A 27,962-nucleotide genomic window follows, 5' to 3' on the forward strand; every position below is an offset into this window, starting at 1 on the left:
AGATAGAAAACTGCTCTGGGAGAGATCTTTTTTTTTTTTTTCAATTTAACTTTTAACTTGAAATAATTTTAGACTTTCAGATAAAGTTGTAAAAGTAGTACAGAGTTCATGTGCATTCTTCACCCAGCTTCCCCTAATATGAGCCTATCACATTAACGTTGTACAATGATCAAAACCAATAAGTTAGGGGCCGGCCCGGTGGCTCAGGTGGTTAGAGCTCCATGCTCCTAACTCCAAAAGCTGCCAGTTCCATTCTCACATGGGCCAGTGGGCTCTCCAACCACAAGGTTGCCAGTTCAATTCCTCGAGTCCCGCAAGGGATGGTGGGCAGCGCCCCCTGCAACTAAGATTGAACACGGCACCTTGAGCTGAGCTGCAGCTGAGTTCCTGGATGGCTCAGCTGGTTGGAGTGCATCGTCTCAACCACAAGATTGCCGGTTCGACTCCCGCAAGGGATGGTGGGCTGTGACCCCTGCAACTAGAAAACGGCAACTGGACCTGGAGCTGAGCTGTGCCCTCCACAACTAAGACTGAAAGGACAACAACTTGAAGCTGAACGGCACCCTCCACAACTAAGATTGAAAGGACAACGACTTGACTTGGAAAAAAGGCCTGGAAGTACGCACTGTTCCCCAATAAAGTCCTGTTCCCCTTCCCCAATAAAAAATCTAAAACAAACAAACAAACAAACAAAAACAATAAGTTAACATTGACCCAATGGTATGAATTAACTGCAGACTTGATTCAAATGTCTCTAGTTTTTCCATTAATGGTCCTTTTCTGTTGTACGATTCAATCCAGGATTCCACATTCCATTAGTGGTCCTGTCTCCCAAGTCTCCTCCTATCTGTGACAGCTCCTCAGTCTTTCCTTGTCTTTCATGACCTTGACACTTTTGACGAGTACTGGTCTGTAGCTATTTTGCAGAATACCCCTCAGTGTAGGTTTTTCTGACATTTTCTCATCATCAGATTGAGGTTATGCATTTTGGCAAGAAAAGAACAGAAATGCTGCTCTGCCCTTCTCAGGGCATCCTCTCAAGCACGTAAGACTCATGAACATGTCATGTTCACCTTGTCCATTGGCTAAGGTGCTGTTCGCTAGATTTCCCCACTGTCATGTTACTATTTTTCCCATTGAAATTAATAAATACTTTTGAGGAAGACATTCTGAGACTATGCAACTACCCTGTTTCTCCTTAAACTTTCATCCACTAGTATTCACATCTGTCAGTGGAAGGAAAGAGCTCTTGACGCCCAATGGCCTCATTTGCCTGGACGCCTCGAAGGAATCTGGCTCTTAGGAGAGACTTGGAGGGGAGGGATGTCCAGGCCCAAGAAAAACTCTTTCTTCCTCTGCTGTCTAGCCCCAAAGCCGAACTGGACCTGCTCAAATCCTCTCTGTGCCCTAAGTCACTCCCACGCAGGCTTCCCTTGAAGAGATACCATCTTTCTCTAATCATTGATGTCTAGAGTCTTTTACTAGGCCTCTGTCAACCCCAGGGGAATGGAGGGGCAGTCGGTGTCTTCCCTATGTCACAGGTAGGAAGTCTGAGCTCCAGAAAGACTCATAGTCGAGTGGCCAGTTGGATCCCCCTGTGATTCTCAGACTCCCAGGGTCTTCCCAGGGCTGGGCTTCTCCTCTCCTCCTGGCAGAGGCCTGAATCTCCTGCTTTTTCGTCCCTGTTCCTCCATACTCTCCCCTTCCCAGCCGCCTTCACTTTGTTCATCCCTCTTCCCACCAAGTCCCAGCCACCTCTGTGTAGCCAGGGTAGAGTCTCCTAGGGCTGAGGGCTGTCACTTGTAGAGACAGTGAGCTGGGGACTGAACTGACCTGGACCTTCACCTCTGCTGCCAGAAAGGTAGAGCTAGCATGGGGGCTGGGAGCAGGCAGGATTGCAAGCACAGCAGGCAGTTGGGAGCCTGGAGCACCTCCCTGAGGCTCTGGGTCCACTTTCCCCTAGAAAGCTCTGCCACCCGCTGGTTTCCCAAGCCAGCCATCTGGGCCCAATGTCCTTGTGAGAGCCTGGGCTGACACAACAGATGGGTTGAGCCAAGCCCATGGCCTTGTCTGAGCCTGCCAGCTGCTAGAGCTGACAGAGCAGAGACTGACCACCCCACATTATAGATGAAGAAGGTTCAGAGGTTGAAGAAATTTCCAAGGTCCACAGCAAGGAAGCTGCTCAGCCAGGATTCAACCCCAGCTCTGCCTCACTCTCTAGTGACAGGTCCCCTCCTGCTAGAGGGGCCCCAAAAGTCAAAGCCAGAAAGGGCCTCCACAGTCATGTAGACCAGCTTCAACTTTATAGATGGGGAAACTGAGGCCCAGAGAGGGAAGGCTCATGTCCAAAGTCACAGAGCAGAGCAGCCTACTTTGAAAGTGCAAAATGTTTAACAAGTATCACCCAAGAAGCTGAGCTAGACAGAGTGAGACTATGCAGGGTGAAAGAGGTGGGCCTGAACCCCAGCATCTCACTCAGGTTGTTAAGAACATGAAAGGTTAGATGGCCAAAGGCCAGCAACAGACAGGTTCACTAACCCCCAATAGCATCCTGTTCAGAGAAAGTAAGGCTTCAGTTCTCCAGCCATTTACCCATGATGTCCACTGTAAACTGAGCTCCATCCCCAATAGCCCAGTCCCATCGCTGACCCCTACGTCCCCACCCATCTCCCAGCCTCTGCCTCTCTTCCACTTCTGTCCTTCCTTCTCGTGTTCTTTAAGGCCAAGCCTCAGTTCAGCACAGATTTAAGATATGATTTCTGCAGACTGTGTGGCATAAAGTAGATACTCAATAAAGGACAAAAGAAAGGGGGAGAGAGTAAAAGGGGAGGAAGAGAGAAAAGGGAAGATGGTAAGAGAATGTGAAAGAATGAATGAGTGAATGGACAGATGGATGGAGAGAAAAATGGAGGGTGGATCGATGGTGGGTGGGTAGGTGGATGAGCAAGTGGGTGAAGAATGGATGAAACACAGAGAAAGGGCAGTGATCCCAGGGTGGCAAACATCCTGAGGAGTTCTTAACTGAGTCGATGCTAAGCAAGCTAAGGAGTGAGGGAGGACGTCCCATTTGCGCAGGGAAGCACCTGAGCAAAGACGCAGAGGCAGGTGGTCCGCGGGAAACTGCAAGCACCTAAGCATTGCTGGAGCTCACAGCTGAAGGCTGGATCTGCCTGATGGAACTGAGAGCAGAGGCCTGGTGACAAAGGTCGTGCTGAGGAGCTCAGACTTTATCCTGACAACACTGGGGGCACTGAGGGTTCTCAGCTAGGGAGCAACACTGTCAGGTGTGTTTTACAAAAACCACTCTGGTGTCCATGTGGAACATACTTTGGAAGAAGGGCAGAAAAGGGAAACACCTGGAAAGAAGATGTCGCCTCGCCATTATCCAGATAAGAAATGAGATTGACCTCTCTTCTCCCAAAGTCCCACCCATCACCTCAGACGATCTGGCTGTGCCCCTTCTCAGCCCTCCCACTGCCTCCAAGATCTGTGCACCACCACCCCCAACCTTATAGCTTAACTACAGGGCCTTCGGGGTCACAAAGTGTCTCTCCAGCAGTAGGTGCTCAGCATGTTAATTTACTGTAATTACTCTGGTCTGATGGAAGAGACACAGCCTTTGCCCTTGGGGATGTCCAGTCTGATGAGAGGGCAAATGAGCCTAGAGCTTTCTCTGCTCCGTGGCGAGGGGAGCCTGGAGCCGAGGAGCCACCAGGTGGGGTGGGTGGCACGCGGAAGATTTCTTGGAAAGGTTGCTTTTGACTCAGGTTTTAAAAGCAGGAAGAGCTCTGGATGGGTGGGGTGGGGAGAGGGCATTCCCAGAAAGGGCGTGGCTGTGGGAACTCCAACACCAGGGGGTGCGTCTCAAGGAAAGTCAGCACCTGGGAGACAGAATGGCTGTGTCAGGAGTCCTGTGCTACTGGGGTGGCAGGACAGAAGGAAAGGGAAAGAAGGGAGAGGGGTCCTCAGGAAGTTCCAGGGAGAAAAGGAGTGGTTTCCACCATCAGAGGTTGGGGAGCAGATTCAGCCTCAGTCTGACACCACATGGGACCCGGGAAGCAGCAGGGCCTCCCAAATCAGTCAGACAGGGACACCAGTCTGGGCTCCCCACTCAGCAGCCATGCGACCTTCGCCAAGTCACACAGCTCTCCAAGCCTGTTTCCTATCAAATGGGCAAAATAACAGTTACTACCTAGCAGGATTATGGAGAGGAACAGACAATTCACGGCATGGTGCTCAGCACATTGTAAACCTCTGGTAAAAATCTCCTTTAAATTAAGCGCTAGAGTTTGACCAATGGGGGGCAGAGGTGAGCTCAAATGGAGAACAGACATCAAATGTCAGGCCAAGACAGGGCAAAGAAGAGAGAGGAGTCCAGGAAAGGCCTGGGGCGTTGCAGTGACAGGAGGGAGGCCTCACAGGAGCTGCTGAGGCCAGTGAGACCAAGGTGATGAGCTGGTGAGTCTGTGAGGGCCTAGCCAGGGTGGAGTCTATGGGAACAGGCAGGCCCACAAGCCCTGCTGAGGAAGCGTCAGCAGGATGGTTTGGGTGTGAGGGGAGAAGTCGTGGGAGCTGCCAGCAGCACCCCCATTCTGAGGTTGGAGGCCCAGCATTGCCTCCGCTGGCCTGGGAGTGAGATAGATGGGGAAACAGCAGCTCAGGTATCCAATAAGGTCCCAAAGCCGGCGGAAGCCCCCCTACACCCACCCCACGTCACTCAGCATGACCCAGGGCTCGGCTGAAGATAACAGTGAAACAAGAGACCCCTGCCTAACTTCAGTCATTCATCACGGATGTGAGTGACTTCTATGCCGAATCAGAGAGAAGATTTCAAATACTGAAAGGGTATTTTCGGTGTTTTCTTACATTTTTTGCCATTCACAATGCAATGACTACGGACATAGTACACTTTTAAGAAAAATCTGCATTATTTTGAACATATCTTTCTTAAGTGTTTAAGTCTAGACTGTCTTAAGTCTAGATAATCAATAGAGCCCTGATTTGTAGCCATTTCCATGGTATAAACACCCCACCGCCTTACCTAGAGGAGGAAGAAAGGGAGGGGAGGCATCAGTGAGTCAAGGCCGGGCTGCCTGGGAGGAGCTTGGCCACCACAGGCTCTGCCCACCCTGCACACACTTGAGACACCTCTAGGAGAAGGAGGACAAAGAGTGTCATGCCCTGCGTGGGTGCTGAACGTCTGTGTCTCATTTAAGGCCAGGGCAGCTCCTGACTGGTCACTGTACCCCATCCCCAGCCCAGCACACCTGGCACAGAGCAGCCTGTAAGGGGATGTGGGCTGAGTTCACTCAGCTCCTGCTGGAACTCACCTTCTCTGCAACCTGGATCAAGTCAAACAAGGCCAAGGGTCTGCTCATCTGGAAGTCTTGCATGGAGGTGCCATGGGGGAAGGAGAGTGTTCTGACTTCCCACCTACCAGTCATGCACCCTTGGGCAAGTTGCTCAGCCTCCCTGAGACTCAGTTTTCTGACCTTTAAAATGGGATGAGTGCCTTGCAGGGAGATAGCGAGGAGTTGGCCAAGAGCAGACAGAGAGGAGGGGTTTGCTCCAGCTCAGCCTTAGCAGGCAGGACACAACTGCCTGTCCCACCGCAAGAATCAGATAAGGTAATTACAGGTCAGGCTGCTTTGAAAACTGTCAAAGGGAGAGGGAAGAAGCAAAGAAACATTTATTGGGTGCCTACGGTTTGCTTCGTCCATTTTTTCATCTTCTTTAATCCGCACATGAACCCATTCAGGTAAATACTGATACTCTAAATTTGCGGTAGAGGAATCTGAGACTCAGAGAGATAAAGGGATAGGTCCGAGGTCATGCTCAAAGGTGAACCCAGCTTGGCCTCTTGCTTCCCTCCATTATTCCACACTACCTGCTGCAAGGGACTACGATCTTACTTTAGTTTTATTTTTCTCTTCTTTTGGTTATCGCTTTTAATTTGTAAAGTCATAGTACGGTATTATCTAAATGTAAAATGAATTAAAAATCTATTAGATGGTATGTCACATGCTAACTAACATGGATAAACCTCGAGGACGTTATGCTAAGGAAAATAAGCCAGTCACAAAAAGGATGAATCTGGGTGTGAGTCCACCCAGATGAAGTACCTAAAGTCAAATTCATAGAAACAGAAAGTAGAAAATTGGTTACCAAGGGCTGGGGAGAGGGAGAAGAGGGAATTCAAGTTTAGTGGGTATAGTTTCCGTGTTACAAGATGAAAAAGTTCTGCAGGTCTGTTGCACAACAACGTGAATATACTTAACTGTACACTTAAAAATTATTAAAATGGTAAAAAAAATCTATTATATAACAATATAAAATTGACAGTCCAGGATATTAGTGGGTGCAATCCGTTTCTAACTAGGAAGCTAATGTGATATTTAACAAATTAACTGATTCTTTGGTTTTTAATTTTTTGTTTATTTTCTTTGTTCATATACACACATACACAATTTTATGTGTATGTATAAATGTGTGTGACCTCGTTTTTTCTTTTCCTTTTTTTTGGATCCCCTTTTCCCATCTACACCACCCCTCTACCCACATCAGCCTCCCACCCTACACCCAAGGTAAATCCATGCTAATAAATTCATGTATACCCTTTCATATTTTTGGTTCTCGTAAAATTATATACACACACATGCATGTATATAAATATGGGTCTGGTCCTTGTTTATTCACACATGTGGGATCAATATCTTACGTGTGCTTTCTGCATTGTGCATCTCCCTTTCCCCAGTACCTTGAGGAATTGTTTCTTGCCACCTGACATAGCTCCAATTTATTGATTGTGATGGCTGCTTAATATTTCATGGTATGAGTGAACCACTATTTACTTGACTGTACACTTCTGAGAGGTAGTCACTTTGTTTTCCATTTTCAGTCACTATAAATAATGCAGCAATGTCCTTTTATACTGGTTTTTTATATCTATGAACTTATTCATTTAATAGTAAAGCCCCTTAAATATTTGAAAGTCATCTTTGTTATGTACCCACACGTAATGAGGCCGGAAGGGAGCCTGGGAGAATAAAAACCCTGGGGACAGAACAGTGGATGAATGTTTTTATTTTTTACGTTTCCATTTATGTTGTTACACTACTTGTGTGGTGGATAAAAGCTGGAAGGACCAAAACGTATCTACAGAGGGTGCCAAAATAATGTATACACTTTTTAAAAGAAAGGAAAACTGTATTAAAATTGTAATACTCAATATATATCGATAACAAAAGATGACTACAAGTCACGTGTGACTTCTGCAATTACAAGAGGTGCTCATAGTGGTTACCATCAGTGTCCACACACTTCTGATTACGGTGAATTACTGCTTGAGTAACGTTGACCAAAGTGTCCACTTGTATACATTTTTTTGGCACCCCCAGTATTTTATGTGTAATAATCCTATGATTGTAGGAAAGATAGGAAACCTTGGATCCCAGCAATGAGTTACCAGGGAGCCAAGTCAGAAATAGACTCTCTCAAATAGCCATCTTTGCTTTAACACCAACTTGATCTGCTCCTTCAGTGGTCCTGGACAATTGGGGACTGGGGGACACAACGTTCTATCAGGCCATGGTGGTGAACACACAGCACATCAGCATGGAAGGCCAGATAAACAGCTGTACACGCTCAATACCTCGGCTCTCGCACACCTGGCTTATCCCGCCATGGCTCAAGAAAATACTCGCTTTCTCTTCCATGGCACTTCATCAGTACCATGGGACTGCCTTGGACCAACATGACGAGAGGGACACGGAATCCAAAAGAGCCTGTCCTCAAGAAATTTGCTCCTGAGAAGGTTCCATGGAGGCCAGAAAGAGCAGAGGCCTCTACACCAAACGCGGGGTTTGACTCCACACGTCTTTATTGAGTGTCCCTTGCAGGCTGGGTGCTATCTAAGGAGGGTGCTTGTGGAAGACAAGCAAAACAGAAAGCTTCATTCATGTTTATGTTTCAGGGAGCTGTCAGAGGCCTTAAACAAGCGCCAGCAGTGGGAAGGCAAACATGAGAAATCCCTTATCTCAGACTCGAAGAGGGACTCGGTGTTTTTTATAGCTCTCAGAAACAATGGTCCCAAAGAAAGTAAAACCTTACGAGCTTACCACTAATTCGTTTACATCAGCAGATACACTTTATAAGCTATCATTAATTCTTACTCCAGCCATTGTTGTAGCACTTTATGCAATTATCTGAAACTATATTCCACAAACTTTGACACTAACTCAAGCATAAAGAATCTGAGGGTGTGTTCAAAGTAGACAAATTTCAAGGAACACTGGAGAGCATTCAATCTCCCCATCTCGTTGCCAGCCCAGCCAACAGCAAAATGCAATCTGATTTGGGACTTAAATCTTAGCCTGAGAAATCCAGGCAGCAAGGCATTTCCAGACAGAAAAGCTGGTTCCCTTATTAAAAGGGAAGCTTACATTGCTGCTTCGATACTGTCCTTCTTTAAAGGGGTTCGTGTTTTGTGTCTACAGGAGACAGCAATGAACAGGAGAAACGTGGTGCCTGCTCTCAGAGACTTTTCATAACTAGCTGGGAGACCCCCAAGAAAGTTTTCTCCCCCTTAATTATTTGGGACATCAGTTTCCCCATCTTTCCAGTGGAGGCCTTTCTCATGGAGCTTCCTGAGGGTCCATTGTTGGGTGGTATGGACTCTGAAGACACTGGCACGGACAGCTTTGTGAAAATTACTCCCCACACCCAGGCAGAGGGCACTTTATATCCTCTGTTCCAACATCTCATTACTGAGCAACTCATGAGCAGGTGCTCCGGGTCCAGAGTTTTAGTAACGCAGGCCAGGACTACATTTCAGTATAAGGGTGCTTCCAGAACTTCAGCTTTAAAAGTGACAGATAAATCAATTTAAAAAAGAAACTTTAAAAGATAATACTCAACGTCAGTGAGCATGTTTTGAAATAGGCATTCCCATTCCCTGCTGGCAAAATATGGACACTGGTACGACTTCTCTGGAAATCAATTTGGCAACACAAATCAAGAATCTTAAAGCATCCGTTATCTGCTCACCTAGTCATTCTTTTGGGAATCTAGCCTAAGGAAATAAATGCAAAATATTTGTAAAACTTTACACAGAAAGATGTTTATTGCCACATTATTTTAAATGGCAACTAAAAAAAAACACCAAACAAACAAACCCAGTGGAAACAGCATTAAAAATGTACAGTGAGGGGCAGCCGGTTGGCTCAGTTGGTTAGAGCGCAGTGCTTATAACACCCAGGTTGCTGGTTCGATTCCCACATGAGCCAGTGAGCTGTGCCCTTCACAACTAGAGTGAAAATGACTTGACTTGGAGCTGAGCTGCGCCCTCCACAACTAGATTGAAAACAACAACTCCACAACTAGATTGAAAAAAAAAATGACGACTTGACTTAGAGCTGATGGATCCTGGAAAAACATACTGCTCCCCAATATTCCCCAATAAAAAAAATGTACAGTGGTACCCCCCCATCCTCAGTTTCACTTTCCATGCTTTCAGGTGCCCACTGTCAACCAGTCCAAAAATATTAAATTGAAAATTTCAGAAATAAACAATTCATAAGTTTTCAATTGCACACCTTTCTGAGTAGCGGGATTGAGTCGCTTGCCATCCTGCTCCACCCTGCCCAGGACAAGCGTCATACCTTTGTCCAACGTATCCACACTGTATACACTACCCATCATCTCTGTTATCAGATCATCCATCGTGCTATCGCAGTTCTTGTGTTCAAGTGACCCTTATTTTACTTAATAATGGTCCCAAAGCACAAGAATAGTGATGCTGGCAATTTAGATATGACAAAGAGGAGCTGTAAACTTTATTATAGGTATGTATGTATAGGAAAAAATATAGTATATATTGTTTGTTACTACCCACAGTTTTAGGCCTCCACTAGGTCTTGAATGTATTCCCTGCAGATAAGGTGGACTACTATATACCACTTTTAATAACACAGGGAAGAGCTTTTCTTATAATATTCATAAAAACTGGATGCAAAATGATATAGACATCCAGTGTGATTTTGGTTATGTTTTATATACTAAATAGGAGAATTATTAAAGCCATTATTAATAGGCTCAAAGAGGTAAGAGAAAACATTCTATCTTGACACAAGAACAAGAGACTATAAAAAGAAGGATCCAGAGCTATAAAGTATTACAAATACATCAGATTTTTTTAAACTCTGAATAATAAGATTAGATGACAAAATTTAGGGAAATCTCAGAAAGTCAAAAAAAGACAAGTTAGGGAAAGTAGAATGAAATAATAGGAAAAGAGGGGTTCCAGTATAAGAGAAAATGGAGAAGAGAAAACCATCAAATAAATATTCGAGAAAATTTCCCAGAACTGGAGAGCCTGAGTTTCCACATGAAAAGATTCTGTTAAGTGTCCAATATAAGAGGTGAAGACACAGTCACATGAAGGCAGAACACCTGCTAGAGAGAAAGAGAAGAACCCAAAAGTTCTGGGGAAAGGGGTGGAAATAGGATAGTACGAAAGATCTAGAATCAAAACAGCATTAGACTTGTTAATAGCAACAATGGATGCCCGGAAACAGTGTAAAAATACCTTTAAAATGCTGAGAGAATATCATAGAATTCCCTAGAATTTCACACCCAGTCAAACTATCACTCAAGAGTGAGGCACTAACCATATTTTCAGACATGAAAGGTCTACAAATCCTTCATAAGTCTATGTGCTTCACTAAAATGAAGGGGGAGGGAGGAAAAAGGAAGATGTGGGATCCAGGAAACAAGGGCTGTAACACAGAAAAAGATGCCCAAGATGACAGTGGAGGGAGGTGCCAGGGTGACAGCGGCCTAGAGAGCATCCAGACAGACTGAAGCAGGAGGACAGAGCGCTCCAGGAGGGACGTCTTTGCGAAGATGAAATTGATGGAATATGCAGTGTTTAATATATTAAGAGGATATTTATACTTCTGGCAGTGAATGAGAGAATAAATTTGTGATAGGTACATAGAAAACCTAAACAAATTGAAAAAGATATATTTATGCCAAGGAAACGTAATATAGTATCAAACATGATTTGACTGTGAATAATATTTAAATAGTCATAATAATATAAATATTAAACATTTCTCTAATGAAAATATAAATATATTAAAAGGATAGGAAAAAGTGAAGGGGGCAACGCTGTATATGAGCTAAGTCCCCATCTTTTAGAGCAGGAAGTCAAGTGATTCAAAAGTAAAACTGATTGTATACAACTGTTATTTAGGGGGAAAAAGAGGCAAATGCCAAAAGTAACAGCTAAGAGTTAAAAGTAGGAGGTGGGAATGGAGGCACAGGACACAAAGTAGGATGGATCATTTTCCTAACAAGTCTTACTATGTTGTACATACATACATACATACATACATACCTAACTTTGATTTTTTTAATGACAAATTTATATATGGAAGACATCCATGGCAAGTGACAGGTGTGGAACACTGCAATTAGTCAGGTATGTCTGACTCATGGAGTGCCAGGCAGGGAAGGGCAGAAAGGTACCAAAGCTGGTTGAGAAGGAAGTGCCAAGTATCAGAGGGGAAAGGGAACGCGTAGGTGGTTCAGCACCAGACTCCTGGTCACATCCTTGTTCTTGATCTTGACCACATTCTTGTTAGAAAGGTCATTAGGCAGAAATGGGCATGGGAGAGATGGACAGTAAGGGGTCCCAGTGAGTAGGCTGTGGCCAGTTCTGGGGAGAGAGGAAGCAGGACCGAATGTGGCGGTGGTGGTGGTGGGAATAGAGCACACAGGTGACAGATATTTCCTAGGGGACCCATCACACTCGACTCACAGGCTGAGGGGAATGAGGAAGAGGAAGAAGTTGACAGGAGTGACGAGGAACAGGTTAGGAGAAGATCCTAACTAGATGGTATCCGTTCTAACCATGGACACCATCCCCAAGGCACAAGGCTCTCCCTTCCACCATCCAACACAAAAATCGTATGCAAATGTGAGGAGCCAAAGGGGAGAGCTACCAGCTCAAGCTTTGGAGTCTTTGGGTTAAAATACTTAAACAGTTAGAGTAGTATGAAAGAAAGGCCTGGACTTTGTAGCCACACAGCCTTGAGTGTGAACCACAGTCGTGCCACTTACGATGTGTGTGTCTTCATGCAAGTTACTTAACCTCTCTGAATCCCAGGGTTGTCTCCATTCCAAAATGGGCCTGACCACACCCACCTCCCAGAGTTACCAGGAGGGTCTAAGGAAAGAATCTCTGTGCAATGCCTCACGTGGTGTCTGTCAACACGTATGAGCTCCCTCCTATCCTGTGTTCCACCTCCCACTCCCGCAATGGCTTGGAGGTCTTCCAAGAAGACCCTACAAACTCTTCTGAGCCTTGCTCTCTCTGGCACCCTTCAGGCTGTGAGGTCCCAGAAGGTTTCTGAGAGGCACCGTCAACTCCTCTCCCTTCAGTTCAAGAACAGAGACCACACAGGTTTGCATCAACCAGAAAATCAGCTTTATTAGCCTACCACCAGCAGAGAGGGAGGGGAGACAGCTGGGAATTGTGCTGGAAGAACAGGGGCCTGACCCATGCCTGCAGGAGGTGAGGCCGGTGGGTGGGCAGGAAGACCTGGGAGAGGCAGATCAGTGCTTGGAAGTCTGACCCTGGCTAAAGCTGGATGAGCCCTGCTCCTTGAGGATGGGCCGGGTCTGGCGGCCGGAGGAAGACGAGGAGGAGGAGAAGACTGTGGGAGAGAAAAGAGGAGGTGAGACGCGCTCTGGAAGCAAAGTTCATCCAACACAGGGAGAAGGGAGGTCTGAGGACTCTGGCGTGCCCGGGACCCTCAGGAGCCTTACCATCTCTGGAAGAATAGCCTTGGCCGGATGTGTGCTGGGAGGAGGAGAGGCTGTGGGGGAGAAAAGGCAGAGCAGTGAGATGAGCTGGGAGCAGCACTGGGCTGAAGGGTCTGTGGGGCAGAACTGGGGGCCAGGCACTCACTGGGCATCCTCGCCCTCCAGCAGGCGGCGGTAGGTGGCGATCTCCTGTTCCAGACGCGTCTTCACATCCAGCAAGATCTGGTACTCTTGGCTCTGCTGCTCCATCTCGCAGCGTAGCTGGGACAGCTGCTCCTCCACGCTGCTGATCAGCCCCTGGATCTGGGACAGCTGCATGCAGTAGCGGCCTTTGGTCTCCTCCAGGCTGCCCTCCAGGGATGCTTTCTGTGAGTGGGAGAAAGAAAAAGAGAGTCAACGGAGATGGTCACTGCTATCCCTCCAGGTCTCTGGGTATGTTTCCTGTGAGGTGTGTAGATTTTGACCCCAAATGGGCTACTTATAGGCCAGACAACATGGAGAAAAGTGATTCCACCATTCTGGGCCTTAATTTCTCTATCTATTATAATAGGTACAATGATCCCCTCAGTTCCATTCCTGGGGGAAAAAGAGGTGGGACTGTACTGTGGCCATTACTGGTGACTTGGGGGCTGTGGCTGGGCCAGGTCCTTCATACCATGCTGAGCTGGGACTGCAGTTCAATCTCCAGGCCCTGGAGCACCCTCCGCAGCTCGGTCACTTCACTGCGGCCACTCTGCACCAGTTCACTGTTAGAGGCCACTTCTTTGTTCAGCTCCTCTGTCTGAGATAGGAAAGAAGAGCAGGTGTGAGGCGCTCCAGAGGCGCCCCCTGGCTGGGAAGTCCTGCAGGCAGGCTGAGGACCCCAGACTCACCTTGCTCAGGAACCAGGCCTCGGCTTCTCTGCGGTTCTTCTCTGCTATCTGCTCGTACTGGTCACGCATCTCATTCAGGGTACGGCTCAGGTCCACACCTGGGGCGGCGTCCATCTCCACATTGATGTCCCCGCCTGTCTGACCCCGCAGGGCTAGCATCTCCTAGGAAGGGATGGCGGGAAGTGGTCGGCTCAGCTGGCCCCTTTCCTGACCCAGGTGCATCTGCAATCGCCTTGAACCAGCCTCCCACTGCCAATGCTAGCAGCGACCTCACCTCCTCGTGGTTCTTTCTCAGGTAGGCCAGCTCTTCCTTCAGGCTCTCGATCTGCATCTCCAGGTCGGCTCTGGCCAGGGTCAGCTCGTCCAGCACCCTGCGCAGGCCGTTGATGTCGGCCTCCACGCTCTGGCGCAGGGCCAGCTCATGCTCATATCTGGCAGGACAGAGGTCAGCGTATCAGGTGCCATCCATGAGGCTTCTGAGACTCGAGTCCTGCCGGTGCTCCTGGATGGACAGCCCCACTGCTCACCCCTGCCCTCTACTCTCTGCCCTCAGCCCACCACAGGGCTGCTTACTTGGTCCTGAAGTCATCGGCTGCCAGCCTGGCATTGTCAATCTGCAGAATGGGCTGAGCATTCTCGATGGTGGCTGCAATGATCTGCACGGGCGATAAAGGACAGGTGACCGGGTCAGCCAAGATCCTGCTACTCAGGAGTGAAGAGCACCGAGGGGAGAAAGGAGCTCCCTCAAGTTTGGGGGTCACCTAGCAGGCAGCTCAGGTCCTGGGCTTCCCCAGCCAGCCTGGGGTGCTTTCTCCACCCAGCTCAGGGTACGTAGGGGATGCAGCCTACCTCTCCCACCAATCCATCCTGGGCCCCAGGCTGAGAGAAGCTGAGGGGGCAGTGCAAAGAATGCTTGCAGGGCATAAGAAAGGCAGGGGTCCTGGCCCAGCTCAGACACCTAGATGCTGAAAAAGGACCCTCTACCACCAATTCTCTGAGTGGCCCTTGGCCACTCCCCCAAGGCCGGCCTCAGTCTCCCTATTTATAAAATGGAGATGTTAGCAAGTGCTTTTCTAAGGGCCACTGCAACCGTGACTTCTTTCAATGCTCCAGCCACCAGAGCCACCCCCGTGGCCCACCCACCTTGTTCCTCAGCTCCTCGATGGTCTTGAAGTAGGGACTGTAGTCCTTGGTCTCGCTGGGCCGCTGCCTCTGGTACCAGTCACGGATCTTCACTTCCAGGTCAGCGTTGGCCTCCTCCAGGGCGCGCACCTTGTCCAGGTAGGAGGCCAGGCGGTCGTTGAGGTTCTGCATGGTCACCTTCTCGTTGCCAGAGAGGAGGCCGCCATCGCCACCACCAAAACCAGCGCCAAAGCCAGCACCGAAGCCACCACCCATGCCAGCACCGAAGCTGCCACATCCTCCTCCAAAGCCGCTACCAAAGCCCCCACCAAAGCTGCTGTTGCTGCTGAAGCCGCCGCCATAGCCGCCCCCCAGTCCGCAGGACCCCCCGGAGGAGTAGCGAGCAGAGGAGACTGACAGGCCCCCGTAGGCGCTGGGGGCCCGGCAGGACCCTCCAGCCAGGACGGAGGACATGCGGCTGGAGCCACCGCCAATGCCACAGGAGCCCTTCATGGAGCCGGAGGAGGTGAACTGGCGGCTGCAGGTGGTCATGGTGCCGAGGAGGGAGGTGAGTGAGCGAGTGAGTCGGCAGAGAGAAGAGAAAGGTGCTCAGGGAGGCTGGAAGGATGCTGGGGCTGCCTCAAACTCCAGGCACCTTTATATACACCTGGGAAAGGTGGAGTCCTTTTAACTGCTGACTCTGAGTTCCCATCCAGATTTCATCACTCCAGGTCCCGTCCAACTCCCCACTCCACATTACTCAGCCCAGGGTCTACTCACTTCGCTGTGCTGCTCAGAGTTCCCACCCAGCTTTGGGGGGTGTGGAGCTGAGAGAAAATACACAAAAACGAGTCAGTCGTGACTCAGGCTGGGCGGCAGGAATCTGGCTCCTGTTCCTGGAGCCCGAGGGACCAGCAGGGCCTTGGCACAAGCGGCTTTGTGGCAGCTGCGTCCCCAGGCAGTGAGTCAGCCCATGGAAGGACTCCCTGCCCCACGGTGACAGCCATGGCTGAAATGGCCTCAGCGATACCATCCCAGGGCTGTCTCAGGATGCAGCCGTGGGGATCCTTCATGCCTGGCTCTGACAGGAGAGCTGAGTTCCTGGTCTCATTCTGATTTGCTCACTGTGTGACCTGAGGCCTCTCACCTACCCTCTCTGAGCCTCTTTTCCCTCAGTAAAGTGACAAGGCTGGATCTTTCTATTTTATAGTTATAATAATTCTATGACTCTCTTTCCCTTACTGGATCGAACCCCAGTTTTGGAGGCTGCCTTTGAGCCTCAGGACTTCCAGAAATGGTGTGAACCATGGAACCAGCATGCACTGCGGAGCCAGATAGGGGGTGGCTTGAATTCCACTCTGCCCCTTACACACTGCATGGTATAGGCAGTCTTTGGCCCCTCTGGGCCTCAGTTTTCTCATCTGTAAAAAGGAAGGACACACCACCAGCCACAGAGGAACATGCAATGAAGGACCCCGCTGGCCCCTCCCTGATGGCCAGCCCTGACCCTCAACCCCTCATCTTTCCTTTCCAGCATAGCTGCCCCTCATATACCTCTTCACACTCACCTCTACTCTCTGGTGCCTCCCTGCCACACCCCTGCCCTCCCCTCTGCACCTTCACATTCCCACCCTTTGAGCAGCCCACCACCAATGCATTTTTCTACCTAATTACCAACACCCACTGTAAACTGTGATGGGAGAGAGTCCCTCTCCTGCCACCAGTACCGTGAGTGACCCCTGATGCCACCATGGGCCTCTGAGTCCCCATACTGTATCTGAGGCTCAGTTCCCAACAGTTTTCTCTCAAGTGTCCACAGATTCCTGGCTGAGCTTGGCAGCTTCATTCATTCAGTGGAGAAAGAGGAAGGTGGCTCTCTGGTCACCTGCCATGCTCAAGTATTGTATAGAGTGCCCTACATGTGCCACGCCATTCTGTGAGGGGTCTATTCCTGCCACCAGTTCATGGAAAAGGGAGCTGGAAGGCTACGTGGGCTTCCCAAGAACCCAGTAAACAGGGAGGTGAGGTTTGAACTCCTGTCTGTTTGCTTACCCAGCTCGAGCCCTTTCCACCATCATGAACAATCTCTCTATGCATCTCCAACATATATCATTGTCTTGAATTCATCCTGTAAAGTGAGGAAGAGAGAGAGAAAAACAGAGAGTGGGTGATTTGCCCAAAGTCACAAGCCTGGGACTGGAACCCAGAGCCCAGGCATCTCCGCTCTCCCTCAGTGCCCTGCAGGCAGGGATCGAGTGTGTCCATTATCAGCTACCTCCCCACAGTGCTGGGATGGAGCTCTGCCCACAATGGGTGTGACCTTGGCCCAGGGGCTAGATGCAGGATTCAGGGGGTCTGACCCCAAAACAGAGGCCTTCTTGGGGTGATCTGAAGGGTGACCCACAGAGCTGGCCACTGTCCTTATTTTAAAGAGTGGGGGTGAGAGGAGCCAAGAGAGGTTTGCCTCAGCCTGAGCTCTGCTGGGTAATACCACCTTGAACCTTGGGGCAGGAAATTCTCTGCCTCAGCATAACTAGAGCTTTGCTACTGCCACATTGTGTCCCATCAGTCACTTGGCTTGTGGGCACAGAGCCCAGAGGCATGAGCAGAGCTGGTGCCCAGCACATGCCTTCCGGACTAGGCCTGGAAGAGAGAACCTGGTGTACCCCTCCCCCGGTCCCAAAAATGGGCAAAGGGGCCCGGGAATCCTGGACAAAACCCCTACTGTCCTAGATGTCAGGATGGGCCTAAAGTTCAGTTCCAACCACAAACTCATCACCCTCAGAACTGGAAATGACCTTTGAGGTCACCAAAAGCCACCAAACCCCAACCAGAGAGTGAAAGACTTGCCCAAGGTTCCACAGCATGGAGGCAGAAGAGCAGAGCCTTGAACCCAGCTCCAGCACCCTAACCAGGGTCCACACCGACTCTCCCAGTGGTCTCTGGGAGCTCTCCTTCTCTGCCCCCAGCACATCTTCCTCCTCTTTGTAATTGGATCGCTGCCCCGCCCCCATTTCTGAAGGAGTAGTGGAGAAGAGATTATACACAGGCCCAAGCCCTGAAGGCCCAGGAGCCACCTGGGCTGAGAAGCTGTAGGGAAGAAGTTGCCGAACCAACCCATCAAACCACTCAGTCAACACCACAGACAAAGCACCCACTGTGTGCCCAGCGTTCGGGGCGTAGGGGGTCGGGAAGATGTGACATCATCTCTGACTTTGGAACTTATCATTTGACCTGGAGAGAAAACTAAGGTGGGAATACAGCCCCATGTGCAGGAAACCCTGAGGTGCCTGGCTCATGGGATGCAGCTGGGTGGATGGTACCAACTCTGAGCCCCACAGTAAAGGAGGGAGCTGCCTCTCAGATACTCTTCAGAAGGTGCCTGGAGTAACCAGGAGTGGCTCCAGCTGGGCCTCAGAAGATCTGAATTAGAAGAGAGGTGGCTGGGGTTTGCATTTCCTCTATTACACCTGCCCCGAGTTTGCTAAGAGCCAGAATCACCAGGCCATGTGGGCACAGAGCACCGACTCCCATCCAGCTGTCACCCTTCCAGGCAATGGGTTCCTTTCCTCACGGGGCCTCAATCCTCTCTCCTCTGCCCACCCCATCTCAGGTATGAGGTCATCTCATTCCAGAGTTGGCCAGGAAATATTATTGGCGAACACTGTGCCTCAAATTGCCACAATTCCCAAACCTGACTGATCACCAGTACCACATCCAGATCCACAGGCCCTGCTTCGGCCCACAGCCTCAGCCTCACCAGGACAAGCCTGATCCTGGGGATGGTTTTCTGGTGACCAGCCAGGGGAAGGAGTCCCCAGGGAGACTGAAGAGAGAGAGGAGGCTGCTGCCATGGGCGTCAGGGCAGGATGAAGAAAGAAGAGCCCAGATGAGCCAGGACAGAGCAGCCTGGGGTTGGGCAAGCATGGGCCAGATATTGGGCAAGTCGTCTGGCCTCTCTGAGCCTCAGTTTCCTTCTCTAGGAAATGGGGAGATCAACACTACTTCACAGGCATGTAAGAGGTGAAATAAATACAGCACTGGCACAGATTGGTGGCCATATTGCATTTATTCACAGATATTTATAAAGCACCTATTATGTGCACTCAGATGCAAAAAAAAAAAAAACAAGAAAAGAAGCCCGGGGGTGCATACTGTCTGATGGAGAAAGAGGAACAGAGACAACCCTAATACCGTGTACTCGGGGTATGATGGGTGAGGGGGCCTGCAAGGAGGGAGCAGTCCATCGAGGAGTGAACATACGTCTCTGATCCAGGTTCTGGCCCCATGACCAATCCCAGGATCTGTCAGGTGTTCCCCTCCCCTCCCCCATGCTTGATGCCTCCTTTCCAAGGGCGGGGGCTGCCACAGCCCCTCACAATGGTCTGCACAACCAAGGGGCCCTCACGGAAGCCCGTGGCTGAGTAAAGCTCAGTTACAGCCTCAGCCCTGTGCCTGGTGGCAGAACTGTCCTGGCTCTGGTCCCACTGTTCTCCTCAGCCACCCACAGCCTGAGGTGGCACAGGAGACCCACACTGCACAAGGGCTGAGGGGGTATTGTCAGCCTGCCACTGTGCCCTCCTCCTCACCCCTAGGCTGGGGTCCCTTGGGGTCCTGCAGGCCCCTGTGTCTCTTCCTTCCCCCAGGCCCCATGCAGACCCAGACACAGAGAGATGCAGCGCCATGGGCAGTGTTACCGCCATGTTATCGCCCTGCAGGAAGCACTGCCAGGTCACCCTTCCTGGCCATGGCAGTGGTGGAAGAGGAGTCACAGGGGCTGGCTGCCCTGGCCCAGGGCCTGAGCCTGTGGATCGGGAGTGTTGTGTTCATCACATGAGAGTAGGTGAAGTGGTGCCGAGGGCGGTTACAGACCGCTTTGCTGATAGGGGACGAAACAGTGCAGTGGGTGGGTAGGTGTGGATGAACTGCGAGTCCCTGTGTAGAGTCCCACAGCTGGCTCTCCCAGCCTAGCCACAGGCAACGTCCTCAGCAGCCTGGGTCAGCTTTGGGTGCTTGAACAAAGCCACCAAACTTCGCCAAGGGGACCACAGGAGCCCACACCTAGTCACCCTGCCCTGTGGCCCCCACCTGCCCTGGCCTGGGCTGAGCACTTCAGGAAAGGGTGGGGCTTCCCCTCTCTGGGCCCAGGACTATCTCCTACAGAACCCCAACCCCAGCACCGCAGCCACTGCGTGTCTACTGGCTCAGCTCTCAGCACACCTGGCGGCTCCTCCATTATGGCCTCCTGAGCTACCCACCCACTCACTTTGTGGACAGGGGCTTCTTCTCCAGCAGAGGGGCAAACTCCAGGCTGTCTCTGGCCAGGCCCACACTCTGACCCCTTCTCAGCCACCACATCAGTAGGAGTGAACCCTAGTGGTAGGTGTCTTCCGGAGAGAACTGCTGCCTGAGAGCCAGGGGTTGGGCAGGAGGCAGGGCTCTCGGCTCCTCTTCCCATCACAGCCCTGCTCCACCCCTGACATGCCGGGCTCCAGGCAAGGGCTGAGTCACTGCTCCTCAGAGTCTCAGTATCCCCATCTGCACAATGGGGTACTTCTTCCCAGAGCCTTTCTGCTTCGTGGGACAGTTGTTCAAATAAATGAGATCACCCGTGGGATGAGCCATCCTCAGTCCAGGGCTGGTTCTTCTGGTTGTGGCCGGATGTGCGGTGAGGGCCTGGGAGGTACAGTGCTTCCCACCTGCCCTCCATCCTTGCCCTGACTGCTGCTCAGGCAGCTGAGAGGCGCCAGCCTCTGATGGAACAGAACCTGCACACCCAGCCTGCTTTGAGTGCTGCAGTTGCCTCTGTTGGCACGGGCTCCTGGACGCCAGCCAGTAGTCCCTGCCATGGGGCAGAGCTCGCTGCCTTCCCCATCCCCAGTATCGGAGCCGGGAGGGCCCTTAGCTAATGTTCATCTCACCCTTTGCTTACTGTGGCTTCTGAGGTCCAGCTCAAAGTCCCCACACCCAGCTGCCCACTTCATAGACAGCACTCATGCCCGCTCCACCTTGCTCCGCCCCAGCCCCCCACCATGCCAGGCCTGGAGGGGGCTCATTCAGCTGCTCCTGCCCCCTTCCCACCCTGAGCCTCAGTCTCCAGGCACCAGGTAAATAAGAACAGGTGTTTGACACCCTGGTCTGATTCTGCAGCAGCAGGTGGTCCCAGGCCCATCAGTGAATTGAGGGAGGGGGCACCTTTCCATCCACCCCCACTTCTTGAAGAAAATCATGAAAGCAGGCTGCCCCACCCAGTGGTTTCTGGATTTACTCAAAGGCAGACTTCCAGGTGTGGAGCTCCGCCCCACCTGCTCATTGCCTGCCACCAGAGTGAAAGGGGCTGGGACCCAGAGGGTCCGGGGAGGGGCTTGGGCAAGGCTGCCCCTGCCCCCTTCCCCCAGGATGCAATTTCCCACCTACCCCAATCCCCAGGCTGCTGGAACTGACTGGGGTGATGCTATTTCCCAGGAACAGCCAGCCCCTCCCAGCACCTCCATCCTGAGCAGCAGCTGACCATTTAAGGAAACATCCCTGAGATGCCTCACCTTTCTCCCACAGCTGCCTGGGGTCCACAGCCTTCTCTAGATGCACAGCCCATAGCCCACATTCCTGGGGTGAGGCAATGGGAGTACCCTGGGGACCCAAACCACCCAGCCTGCTTCCCCTCCCCCCCCAAAAGCCTCTCCCGGGAGGATCCTGACTCCTATCCTTGCTCACCCCCTGCCCCCTCTCAGAGGAGGGAACTCGAGGAGCCATTGACTGGATGCATCATCCCTTGGGACTCTGGCTCCTGCACCTGAGCACTTCTCGTCCATTTATGGATGAGGAAATGAGGCTCAGCAAGGGGAAGTGACTGCCCATGGTCACAGACCTACCTAAGTGGCCCGTCCCCATATGCTGAGCCCACCCTGTGTCTGGCACTGCCTGAGCCACCCTCCCTCGAATCACTGGCTTTCAGGAGATGCAAAGCCCCCCATGCACAAGCCCAGACCTACTCTTTACCCTGGTCGGAGATTACCCTGACTTCTAAGTTAACAACAGTGGGTGTCCATGGATTCTTTCCTTTGCCCCCATTACCCCATCCCTCGTTCACCCATCCCTCACTAGGGTCCCCCTCAGTGGCCAAAACCAGGATGCATTCCACATCTGAGTCAACAAGCTTTATTGGTCAGGCAGCAGAGAAAAGGGACTGAAAGCCGACGTGGGGAGAGGGGCGGGCAGCTGAGGCTAGGAAGGCCAGAGGCTGCACGGTCAATGAGCGGCCCTGGGGGGCTGGCCAGGGGAGCAGAGTCCTTAGCGGGTGGTGTGGTGAACCTGCTCGCGGGAAGAGATGACCTTGCCATCTTGGACCTCTTCCACAATGGTGCGCACTTGACGGGTGGTCACAGCTGCAGGAGACAAACACTTGGAGATTGGCAGGTGCCGAGAGACTCTGGCTCAACCCCCAGTCCCTGAGCAGAGCTGGCTCTCTCCCCCATAGACGCTTGGTGTCCATGCCTCTGCTGGCCCCTCAACGTCACACCCACACGTGTCCTTCTTGCCTTGCCACTCCCTCCCTTCCGTCTTGTCCCTCTGCTGGTGCCCCTGTGTGAGTTCTGCCTCCCAGAGGGGTGGTGTGATTCTGACCCACATGTCCTGTAAGAGCAGCACCATGCAAACTGGGTGCTCCACAGAATGGGGTACATATCTCCATTGCTCTGCAGTCCCCAGGCCATGGACTATGCTCCCATCTCCCCCATCAGACGGGGGGCTCTGCAAGACCAGAACCTGGTCCCCATCACCCCCGTTGGACTAGGTGCTCCAGGACTAGGATCTTATCTTTCCCATCACAGTGGGATCTAGAGAACCAGGGCCAAGTCTCTTTCTCCCATCAGACTAGAGCCCAGAGACAAGACTGCTTTTGCTCATCTGTAGAGTCTCAGAGCAAAGATCCCGAGACCATGTCCCTATCTCCCTATCAGATGAGTCTCCAGAGCTAGGACCACATCTCCCCAATCAGACTCCAGGATAAGGGCCATCGCCCTGCCCCGCCTCTCCTTCAAACCAGACAGTGCCTCCCTCATCAATTCCCCTGAGCATCAACCCTGAGCCCTAACGGGTTCCTTCCCTCCACCCCTGATAAAGATCAGCCATCATTTCCTAGAGTTCCTTGGGACCCTCCCCCGCAAGAAGTAGATGGGCGCTGCCCCACCCCCAGCCAACAAGATGCTTACGTTCTTTGGGCTTGTACTGAGTCAGGCTGCAAAGAAAACAGAGAGAGGCGATTAGATGTGGGTCTGAGAACCCTACCCCCACCGCAGGCCCATAGCCCTGGCACCAGGCCCCCCACTCACTGGGCGTCCTCGCCCTCCAGCAGGCGGCGGTAGGTGGTGATCTCCTGCTCCAGTCGCGTCTTCACATCCAGCAGGATCTTGTATTCCTGGTTCTGCTGCTCCATCTCGCAGCGCAGCTGGGCCAGCTGCTCCTCCACACCACCTATCAGCCCCTGGATCTGGGACAGCTGCACGCAGTAGCGGTTCTCCGTCTCTGCCAGGCTGCCCTCCAGGGATGCTTTCTACAGCAGAGCAGGAGGAGCAGGGTCAGTAATGGTAGTTAGTGCCCCTTGCAGGGCCCTGAGCCCACCCCAGGCCTGGCAGCGCCCCCTACCATGCTGAGCTGGGACTGCAGCTCGATCTCCAAGGCCTGCACCGAGCGCCGGAGCTCGGAGATCTCGCTCTTGCCACTCTGCACCAGCTCGCTGTTGGTGGCCACCTCGCGGTTCAGCTCCTCTGTCTGCAGACAGGACACAGGATGGTGAAACATAAGCCTGGGATCCCTTCTCCAAATCAGACGACCCTCCCGCTCTCCATATGCTCAGCCCAGGGCCCATCCTGTGCCCAGACAGGCACCTGGGGCTCTTCCCACTCCCTATAACACCCCTGACCTTGGTCACCTTCCTGACATCCACTCAGCCTCTCAGGCCTCCTCCCAAACCTGACTGTGGGGGTGGGGTGGTGCCTTCTCACCAGCTTCCCACTTCCCATAGCCCAGAAAACTTTGAAATGATGTGAAGTTTTATCTTTAATCCCTGCAAGTGGAAGGCACAAGAATAGGAAATTTGAGAACCTGCCAGGGAAGTAGCCTGGCCCATGGTGCTAGTTCCTTACTTTTTGAGGCAAAGGTGGAAGCTCTCAGGGTCTTTACCCTCTGGCTTTATTCCTGAGTGGATCTTCCCACCCACCCCCAGATCCAGTAGCTTTAACCACACTCCAGGCCTGTTGGTACAATGGGTGAGCCTGGAGTCTGTGTGGCTCACTGAGGAGAGGGTGTCCCCAAGATGCCAGGCACGGGGCTTGCTGTGGAGACTCAGTCCTTACACCCATCTCTCAGGGGAGGCCTCTGGCCCACAGTAGCCCCCACCTTGCTGAAGAACCAGTCCTCAGCATCCTTGCGGTTCTTCTCTGCCATTTTCTCATACTGGTCACGCATCTCGTTCAGGATGCGGCTCAGGTCCACACCAGGGGCGGCATCCATCTCCACGTTGATCTCGCCGCCTGTTTGGCCTCGCAGGGAATTCATCTCCTGTGGAGGAGGGGACGTTGGTGTGGGCATCCAGGCCTGTCCTGATCTCTCACTCCCAACCCTTCCCACACGAGCTCTCCAGACCCCTCTCAAGGACCCCTCCCTCGTTCACCTGTCCTCTACCCTCTGACCCTCCTGATGACTTTTATTCACCTGCTCTGTATAGTGGTATCAGACTGGGGGCTCCCTGAGGGCAGGTTCTTTGTCTCCACCATTAAACTGAGGGCTTTCCAAAGATCAAATCTCATTCTTAGGGCTGTGCCCCCAGAATATCTCCTCTAATTTCCAAACTTCTGCCTAGGGCCCAGATTCAACGGTTTAAGGGCTGGGATGAGGAGGAAACCTCACTTAGCCCCTGCCCTCGTGTGGGAGGCAAGTGTGGGCAAAAGAGGCCTCTGTGGGGCCCTGGGAGGTTCCCCCCATTCAGAGAAGCAGGAAGGACGCTGCCCTGCATGTTGGCTCCAGATCTCTAGGGATCAGGGCCCTGCAGACAGGGCAGCCATGTAAGGTGACCAGCCCTAGAGCTCTTGCTCTGAGCTCTTCCTTTGGTTTCAGCCTTGGTGCAGCCCCAGAGCCCTGCCACCCACTCCACAGCCCCTCTACCTCACCTCCTCGTGGTTCTTTCTCAGGTAGGCCAGCTCCTCCTTCAGGTTCTCAATCTGCATCTCCAGGTCGGCTCTGGCCAGGGTCAGCTCGTCCAGCACCCTGCGCAGGCCATTGATGTCGGCCTCCACGCTCATGCGCAGGGCCTGCTCCGTCTCGAACCTGCAAAGGGAACCAGAGACCTCAGTCTAGATGCTTGGATTGGCAGGTCCGGGGCCTGGCCAGCACCCTGCCTTCACCGGGGCTCTAAGGGCTTGTGTGGAATGATAAGAGCATGGAGAGGAAGCAAATTCCAGCCCTTGGGCCCTGGGACCACACAGGGCAAGGCCCAGCCCCCACCTGGCTTCCTACTTCTCTCCTCTCTGCCTCCTGCCTCCTCCCCTCCCTCTCTTCCATCATCTGCCTAAGCCCATGAACCTCCAGAATTTGGTGCATTTGCTGCACCCTAGACTAAGAGGTGGACTCCCCCACCCCCAGCTGCTGGCCCATGCCACAAGCCACCGAGGGGTCCAGAGGGGTGCTCCCAGTCCCTCCCAGCCCACTGGCGAAGGCTCACTTGGTGCGGAAATCATCAGCAGCCAGACGGGCATTGTCAATCTGCAGCAGGATGCTGGCGTTGTCCACCGTGGCCGTGAGGATCTGGGGAGGTGGCAGAGCCGTCACATCGCCGGGCCCAGGAAGTGGCTGCCTTCTCCAGGAAGGCTCCCTTCCCACCCAGCCTCTTCCCTTTACTGTGCTGTGATTGTTGACAAAGGCGGGACCGGCAGAAATCTGATGTGCTGAAACTTGCCTCCTGTTCCCCCAGGACAGGACCGGCCTCCTCCGACACAGACCCCTATGCCCGGCTCTGCCTTAAACCCCAGCAGGCAGCCGCAGGGAGTTCTCAGGCTAGGAATTCGAGAGAGCCAGAGAATGGGAGGGTGCCCCCGGGACAGAAGCTGTCCCAGAATGCCAGAAAGTAGAGGGGCTGTGGTCAACCCCCTCACTTTACAGTTGGGGAGATGATGCCCCGAAGAGGCTTCCCTAACAGGGAAGCTGAAATAGCCCTCACTAAACAGTAGGTTCCAATCAGAAGTCATGAGCCGTGCTAAGCCCGAACCCAAGGGCTCCCACAGGCAGCACCTCACCCACGCCAGCTCTGATCAGCGTCATTCTTGAGGGAGCAGCAGGAGGGATGGGGAATCCAGAAAAATCCCCAAATAAGGCTCACAAGAGGCCTCCTGAGGTCCTGCCCCCTCTCTCCTGCCTCTGCCTCCCAGCAGGTGTGATCAGACATTCATTCACTCAGACCCCTTACCCCACTATTGCCCCAAATCCCCCTCTTGCTCTAAGGAGAAAGGTGCCCACATAGCTGGCAGCCTCGTGAGCCCAGCCCTCCACATGAGGAAACTGAGGCTCAGAGGAGCACCAGGAGGCCTACTTATCCCTGGCCCAGCCTGTGGCCCTTTAACAGGATAACAGGAACCACATAGCAGCCCCCAGTTGGGTTCCCAGAGGCCAAGCTTCCTGCAGGCCCTGTGACAGCCCCCAGGGTGGACTCTAGGCCTTGGGCAGGAGACAGGAGAGGAGAAATCATGGTCCCCACGGGCCCCCTCCCACCAGCAGGCCCCACCTTGTTCTTGAGGTCCTCGATGGCCTGGTAGTAGTGGCTGTAGTCGCGGGCGGGCCCCGGGGCCTGCTTCTGGTACCAGTCACGGATCTTCACCTCCAGCTCAGTGTTGGCCTCCTCCAGGGCGCGCACCTTATCCAGGTAGGAGGCCAGGCGGTCGTTGAGGTTCTGCATGGTGGCCTTCTCACCTCCCGCCAGCAGCCCATCAACACCGCCAAAGCTGCTGCCATAGCCACTGCCAGAGCCGAAGCTGTAGCAGCTGGAATAGCTGTTGCCCCCAAGGGCACTGCCCAGGCCGCTAGCAGAGCCCAGCCTGCAGGAGCCGGCACCCAGGCTACCAGACAGCCGGCAGGAGGTGCGGGATGAGCCGCCTCCCAAGCCGGAGGAGCCCTTGATGGAGCTGGAGGAGGTGAACTGGCGGATGGTTGTGGTCATGGTGGCGGCGGCAGGTGAGCACAGAGCAAGTGGGCTCTAGAGGACAGGGGCCTGAGTTGCTGCTGGGGCTTGCCCGCCTCCTTTATAGGCTCAGCAGGTGGGCGGGCACAGCGATTACAACAGGCTCCATCCTCTGTTTCCATTCTCCTGGGCTTTCATCACCGCTGGCCACCTGCCAGCTCCCAGGTGGCTGTGGGCCCCCTCCCCTCCCACCAGTGGGGCTTTGTTTCATTTCTCCAAAACCCCATGCTGGGCGTCTGTATGTGCGTGTGCGTGTGCGTGTCTCTGGTTTCAGGCCCATCACCTGTGATTCAGGCAAGCCCTCCAGCTATGCTTTCCCATGACCTAATACGGAGAAGAGAAGAGGCAGGAAGTCACCATCACTGGGCCCTCCCAGGCAGCTGCCACCTCAGCCCTGCCTGCCTGGACCCTGTGTCTGGCGGAGAAACGAGTTGGGAAACCAGGCAGCCCCCAGCCTGAGATGACTCTCCTTCGCCACATACCACACCACAAACAGTCCTAGCCCTGGGCTGGGTGCTGGGAAGACAGCAAGGACCGAGCCCCCCTCCCCCCTGAAAATTGGACCAAAACCCACCGGGCTCACCACACAACACAGTAACTCTGTCAGGTCTCACATCACAGCCCCATTTTATAGATCATGAAACTGGGGTTTGAGAGAGATAATGTCCCACTGCCCCACCTACCTGCATAACTGGGCTGTCAGGGCTTCATCCACCATCCACTGTGCCATAGCACCAAACCTTTCCCAGGGTCCTGGGCACACTGCCCCCTCCCCCACCCCTCCCCCTCCTGCACAGCCCTGATATCGGGGAAGCACTCCTGAGGCTACAATTCCATCTGGCAAGTTTTCTGACCTGCCCCATCCCTGCACCTCCTGGTGACCCAGCCAAGTCCTTCCCTACCCCTCTAACAGG

General features: G+C 52.6%; 2 protein-coding genes across 2 annotated transcripts; both read right to left on the bottom strand.

The window, feature by feature from the left end:
- Positions 1-12,473: 12,473 nt before the first annotated feature.
- On the bottom strand, positions 12,474-15,582 carry KRT16 (keratin 16). The gene is made up of 8 exons (XM_019747764.3): positions 14,844-15,582; positions 14,274-14,356; positions 13,975-14,131; positions 13,701-13,862; positions 13,484-13,609; positions 12,974-13,194; positions 12,832-12,881; positions 12,474-12,719 (listed from the first exon to the last, which is right to left on the bottom strand). The coding sequence occupies exons 1-8, from the start codon at positions 15,372-15,374 to the stop codon at positions 12,619-12,621; spliced, it is 1,431 nt and encodes a 476-aa protein (XP_019603323.2). The 5' UTR covers positions 15,375-15,582; the 3' UTR covers positions 12,474-12,618.
- Positions 15,583-21,966: 6,384 nt separating this feature from the next.
- Positions 21,967-27,088, bottom strand: KRT17 (keratin 17). The gene is made up of 8 exons (XM_019747769.3): positions 26,596-27,088; positions 25,540-25,622; positions 24,989-25,145; positions 24,219-24,380; positions 23,466-23,591; positions 23,153-23,373; positions 23,033-23,058; positions 21,967-22,207 (listed from the first exon to the last, which is right to left on the bottom strand). Exons 1-8 carry the CDS (start codon positions 27,025-27,027, stop codon positions 22,113-22,115), a joined length of 1,302 nt encoding a protein of 433 aa, XP_019603328.2. The 5' UTR covers positions 27,028-27,088; the 3' UTR covers positions 21,967-22,112.
- Between the last annotated feature and the right edge of the window lie 874 nt (positions 27,089-27,962).

This window comes from Rhinolophus sinicus, chromosome 12, assembly GCF_057876585.1.
Source record: "Rhinolophus sinicus isolate RSI-liver-muscle chromosome 12, RSI-T2T, whole genome shotgun sequence".
Lineage (NCBI taxonomy): Eukaryota > Metazoa > Chordata > Mammalia > Chiroptera > Rhinolophidae > Rhinolophus > Rhinolophus sinicus.